General features: G+C 27.8%; 1 protein-coding gene across 5 annotated transcripts in view; it reads right to left on the bottom strand.

Annotated features, from left to right (window-relative positions):
- Nucleotides 1–646: 646 nt before the first annotated feature.
- LOC107161277 (DNA-binding protein Ewg-like) overlaps nucleotides 647–6,000 on the bottom strand; it is a 9,324-nt gene continuing 3,970 nt past the window's right edge. For 2 of the 5 annotated variants that reach the window (XM_015507618.2, XM_089224917.1), the window contains exons 2-12: nucleotides 5,312–5,418; nucleotides 5,054–5,241; nucleotides 4,533–4,717; nucleotides 4,355–4,471; nucleotides 4,097–4,292; nucleotides 3,556–3,668; nucleotides 3,241–3,492; nucleotides 3,051–3,179; nucleotides 2,811–2,973; nucleotides 1,854–1,933; nucleotides 647–1,786 (exon numbers count right to left, since the gene is read on the bottom strand). In XM_015507618.2, coding sequence (XP_015363104.1) covers nucleotides 1,556–1,786; nucleotides 1,854–1,933; nucleotides 2,811–2,973; nucleotides 3,051–3,179; nucleotides 3,241–3,492; nucleotides 3,556–3,668; nucleotides 4,097–4,292; nucleotides 4,355–4,471; nucleotides 4,533–4,717; nucleotides 5,054–5,219 — 1,632 coding nt within the window. In that variant the 5' untranslated portion in view covers nucleotides 5,220–5,241; nucleotides 5,312–5,418 and the 3' untranslated portion in view covers nucleotides 647–1,555. Of the gene's footprint in view, nucleotides 1,787–1,853; nucleotides 1,948–2,810; nucleotides 2,974–3,050; nucleotides 3,180–3,240; nucleotides 3,493–3,555; nucleotides 3,669–4,096; nucleotides 4,293–4,354; nucleotides 4,472–4,532; nucleotides 4,718–5,053; nucleotides 5,242–5,311; nucleotides 5,419–6,000 lie in introns of all 5 variants that reach the window. The other 3 variants (XM_015507619.2, XM_015507620.2, XR_001505948.2) reach the window with 3 other exon arrangements.

Below are 6,000 nucleotides of genomic sequence, written 5' to 3'. Positions count from 1 at the left end.
TTGCACGTTCAAAGAATATGGGTTACTAAGTGTTATTCCTGTAAAAACACAAATGGACAAAATGAATAAGGTGATTAAAATCTGGATTCGTAAGAAGCCCGATTTTTGATTTTTTAAATTTTAAGTCCTAAAATTAACTCTCGTAAAAGATAAAAACACAGGCATAATTAAACATGAAATATTACACAAAGTTTTACAATTATCAAAAATCTCCTCTAAAATTTTGTTCAAAGGTGTTTTTACAACAAAATCACTCAGTAACCCATATATTTTGAATGCGTTAAGTATGTTATATAAGAAAACTATTCAAATTATGGCCTGCCGCTGCAGCGGCTATATAATAAGTATATGGCTGACAACGCCATATTTTGAGTGGTATATGTCTACAAATTTTCATGAGACGTCCCCTTAAAACTAAAAAAAGTAAAACAATTTTTTTTTCAGATAATAATAAATGTCCCGTTTCATGTTTGATAACAGCACACAACAATTATCTAATTCAATAGGTACATAGTATTGTATAACATTATCTAATAACCTAAAATAAATAATAAAATAAGTAATCAGAAAATTTGAGTATGAAGATTTCACATTGAATTGATTACAAAATGTACACAATTAAATAATAAAAAAAGAGAAAACAAGCTAACTTAATAAAAAGTCATATATTATACATAGTATATATTTACATTGATATAATATAATAGACAAATACATGAACATTTGATATATATATATATGTATACATATATATCAGGCAAGGACACTCAAATAAACAATATCAACAATGTGGAAACAAAAAAATTACATTCAAAAATGGTATTAATTTTTTTTTACAGAATTGCACTTTTTCTAACATTAATGTCTGTGAACGTGACAAATAACATGGAAAAAACAGTTTACAAGAAAATACAACCCACATAAAAATAAAAACATCTAAAAATCTAGGGCGAGAATATTTATCTTAAACAAATAAACAAAAACTTAAACTTCTGTAATATTGTTTACAGGACTAACATATTGACTAGGTTTAGAGTCATGGCCACACAAAAATGTATGACTTTTTTAAACTTAAAAGACTAAAAGTTCCAAAATGGTAAATAATAATCAATTAAATCAGGCTAATTTAATTAGGCTTAAAATAGTATTTCACTGTATTTTTTTATTAACTCTTATTTTTCTACAATTAGAAAATCCCAAACACTAGAGTAATGTATAATAAAAACTTCTAAGAAAGTTTAAACCAAGAACAAAATTACGATATTATAATATTTAAAATTTGTATAGAAAAGATGATTTACTCTAAGTTTTAGAAGAGTAAATTATCTGAATCATATGGAAGTGATAAAAATATATATTATATTATATTTATACACATGTTTGAGGGCAGAACAAAAAGGTATATATATATATATATATATATAACCATTATTAAATCACATGCACACAGATATATAATACATTTAAGAAGTAAAAATACCGATAGTCATTACCCTATATTATTTAAAATTTATTTGCCAAGGTCATCAAAGCACAGGTAATGTTGAAGTTGTTCTCATTGGTCTGAATTAGACATGTTAGTGCCTTCTTCTTTAATATCGCCAACTGTAGCATTGATCAGTTTATTATCTTTTAATGAAATCAACTGCAACACTTGTTCGCCATTTTGCCCGGTGATGGCTACCAACTGATGTGGCACATTAATGGTTTCCACTTCACAATTTGATGAATCCATCCCACCACCGGGCTCAGACTTAGGCATATGATGCATAACCGGGGTGACAACCTGAAAATAATAATAATTGTAGTAGATTATCATTTACACATTTAATCTGTAGGCTAGGAAACTGTACCTGTATGCTACCTTCACTTATTTGTTGACAAACACTTTGGTATAATGAAGTACTTACAGGGACTGTTATCATGCTTGATACTGAAAATACAACACTGTACATATTATTAAATAATCATTAAATAATATAAATAGTAGTTTTACAAATACTGAGTATTAATTTTTATTTATTAAGACATTAAGGCTGTTGGAGCAGGCTATTTAGAGTTAGTTGGAGTCATGAGGATCAATCAGCAACGAGTTTGAAGCCATTTGGCATTAAATTTTAAATTTTTAAGTACAGTAGCGAGTTTTAATAGGGAATACATATATTATATTATAAAGGCTTTGAGAGATCTCTCCTTTCTCATACCTACCCTTAATTATACCCCTGACGCAGTTAATGAGTTACGGGGCAAAAATTCGTGAAATTTATATAGATATAGTACAGTGGTCATACAATAAGCCAAATGGAAAAATAAAATAATACAATTTCAACAATTAAAATTGACTTTAAAATGATAATAATTAAATCTCATAGAACTTTAAATAATGCCGGGAAAAAAATTAATAACAAATGCATGACATATAACGAATTAACGAATATTACATATATTAATAGATCTAAAAACTATAGATATATTTTTTAAATTTGAGTCCAATTTAACATACATAGTTAAAGTTATATTTATAATTTAAGAGTTCATCTTTTAAATTGTAAAAAAAAAAAACTGACTATTAGAAGTGAGATTTTTTCTCATGCGGGTGTGATGTCCTCTAAACAAAGCCAACATAAGAACAAAATATCTAATTTGGATTATTGGGCAATAACCTTACTGAAAGGCTCAATAGTATCAAGCTAAACCATGAGAGAAAGAAGTAATTTTTTAACATTACTTTACGTCATAAATTAATAGAATTGTTCAAAGATAAAAATTATTTTAATTAAATTTCCTTAAAAACATATAAGCATATTTACCTTGTCCATCTTCACCAGTAATAATTATTTGACCTTCTTGATTTAATGTGGCTTCAGGTACATTATTTAATATATCTACAGTTACACCATCTTGATTTTGGCCTTCACCAAGGGTATGAACAGAATGAACTGTGTGCCCATTTGGTCCTTGGGAAGCATTTATCTATGCACAAAAAAAAAAATATATATTTATAATGAATATTTTGTAACTAATTTTTAATCCACCAAAACAATACTTACAACTCCTTGAACATGGGCCTGTGTTCCATCAGGTAACGTAATAATTGGGTTATTTGGATCAACATGAAATATGGACATTGACCCATCAACATTACTAATAGAATGGAGGAATGCCGGAGAATACTGTACCTTTTAAAATATTTGTTGTAAATATTTTTTTAATTTCATTTTAATATATTTCAAATCAAACCTGGGTTAGTTGTTGTTGTTGTTGTTGTTGTTGTTGTTGTTGTTGTTCCTGTGCATCTGGTGAACTTCGAGCTTCAATACTAGTTGCTTTAGGATTGAATTTGAGCACAGAAGTAACGATAGATTGACTTGCAACATTATTAACAATTGTTTTTGCCTCATCTTCTTCGCTAAATGTAGGCAATAAATCTTCTCGACCATGGTATTTATAACAGTTTATAACAATCTGTCGTAATGCTCTTGTCCAAGAAATCTGTTAATATAATAAATAATGACAAAAATAATCGAACATTTTTAATAATAGTTAAGTACTTACTTTTTGTTTCTCATCCTCACATCGAGCATCCATTCTAACATTTGCCCAAGGTAATTCATTGGGCCACCAAGGTGGCCTGGTACTTTCTCTGCCCCAACCAGGTTTCCCTCTACCTAATAAATAAAATAATTATGGATAAATATTGCAGAAAAAAAAATTTAATTAAACTAATAAAAATCTGTAAGTTATTGCTATATTTAAAAAAAAAACTGTATAGGTACTGATATTCAATTTTTTTTTTAATTTATAAGTAAATTTAAATTTGGTTGTTGATCTTATAGTCTTAATCCGGCTTCGATAATACTATTTCAAATTGTTTAAATCATAATTGTAAATTTAGCTGAAGTAAAATAAAAACTTCAGTAGTATTGTGTTCATGAAAGTAAATTTAAAAATACTATCTAATATCAAAATATATTTGTATGATATTCATATGAAACATGTGGGAATAAGTTTTTATTTTTCAAAGTTCTAACATCACATCTGATTTTCATTATTATGTGAAATTTATTATATAACTTAAATATCCAATTACTCTTACCTGTGGAATACTTCAACATTAAAGGTATAAAAGCTCTTAATTGAGCCTGGGTCATTTTTTCAACAGGAGTTGGAATTCCATCTAAAATGAGTGGTGGTAGCTCATATAGAGTAGGGTCATCTGGAATAGGTGGTGGTGCATGTTGTGCTAATGCAGTATCCAGTTGGTCCATAATAGTGGCACGTAAATTTTTTACCTTAATAATGAATTTGTGATATTAATTTTAATATTCTATATTATAAATCTAAATGTACTTACAACATCTTCTAAAGGTTTTGCACCAAAGCATTTAAAACCTGTGGTTTCTTTCCCAGGTGTTGCCACTAATACGATTGCTTGTTGACCAACTCTGGTAGCAAACTCATCAATGGTAACCTTGAATTCGAAATTTAAATTGTATACAATACATTTGTATGTTCGAATACTAAAAACTCACTTTGAGTTTACGTAGTAACCGATTGTGCTGTCGTTTTCGAATTGATGGATTGGTCTCAAATGAATGTGGTCTTTTTCTCTTTTTTGATGACACAATTGCAGCAGCAGCAGCCATTCCAACTGGTCCTGATCGACACAAACCATAACAAAGACCCCTAGTGTTCGACGATCCGCTATTGCGTTTTTCTACCAGCCAAACACAAACACACACACGCAAAACAAAAAAAAAAATTGTGCAAAACAAAATAAAGACAAAACATGCATGATAATTACAAAATTAAACCATTTTTTTTTTTTTTTAATATTTAAACTAAAAATAATATATAGTCAAAACTATTAAAATATAGAAACAACATAAAATAAATGTCTACTGTTTTCATTATTTTTATAGTTATATTATCAAGTATTGTTTAACAAGATCCTCTATGTTAAAAAAAAGCAGTGGATAATAATAAATAATAATAGTAAAAATAAAAAGTGCCAATTGTTAGAACACAAAAAATAATAAAACGTTGAGCTAACCTGCTGCAGCAAGCTGTGCAGTAACATCATCTCCCATTGCTGCAGACATTAAATCACTTTTACTCTGGTTAGAGTCTCCATCACAGTCATCAGAAGACAAACAACCATCATCATCTAGATCACTGTCTCCAGTCATATTAATATCATTTCCACTACGATCCATCATAATGATTAATTTTAAAAACGACCTATAAATTAAATTTTTTATAGGTAAATTATTGATTAATAACTCAAACAAATTTTTATAAATTTTTATACCTCACAAGTTTAAAAATTCAGTCAAATACTCAATTGAAATCTTCAATATTGAACAATTTTAATTCCCGATAAAATATAATTTCTGATTGAAATCCATGTTGAATAATCTATAAAATAAAAATATTAATAAATCGTAAATTATGAATTACTTATGAATTTCATATATAAATCAATAATCTGTATGAAATAGATAGGTACCATAGGCGCAATTTTGAGGGTGCTTGAGGGTGCATAGCACTCCCAAATTGTTATTGGTTATAAACTTATAACTTATGATTTTATGTCATAGGCATTAGGAGATAAATTTATGACTTTGGTCAACTTAAATCTAGCACCGCCATAAATCTAACCCAAATTACGCCTATGTAGATACCACAATTATGAACTATAGTAAAATCACATAATATACATAATATGTCAAATGAGTCATAGTCTACTTCAATATTTAAACAAATTAACATAATTTTACACGTTTCTAGATGATCTAATTTGTATTCCTAAAATATTAAATAAAATTTTTGAATACTCTAAATAATGTAGATCAATTGTTAGGTTAAAAAATATCATTGCCTGAATAATTTAAGTAGTAACATTTAAGACATTTTTGTTAAATGATGTTACAAAATTCATCTTTAAAAATAATATAGGTGAGTGAAATAAAAAACTATAATATTTGCTTACCCACTCAT

This window comes from Diuraphis noxia, unplaced genomic scaffold, assembly GCF_037042655.1.
Source record: "Diuraphis noxia isolate RWA-SAM2 unplaced genomic scaffold, SU_Dnox_SAM2 contig0003, whole genome shotgun sequence".
Taxonomy (NCBI): domain Eukaryota; kingdom Metazoa; phylum Arthropoda; class Insecta; order Hemiptera; family Aphididae; genus Diuraphis; species Diuraphis noxia.
The sequence above is the reverse complement of the archived record's forward strand: the minus strand, read 5'-3'. Positions and strand labels throughout refer to the sequence as shown.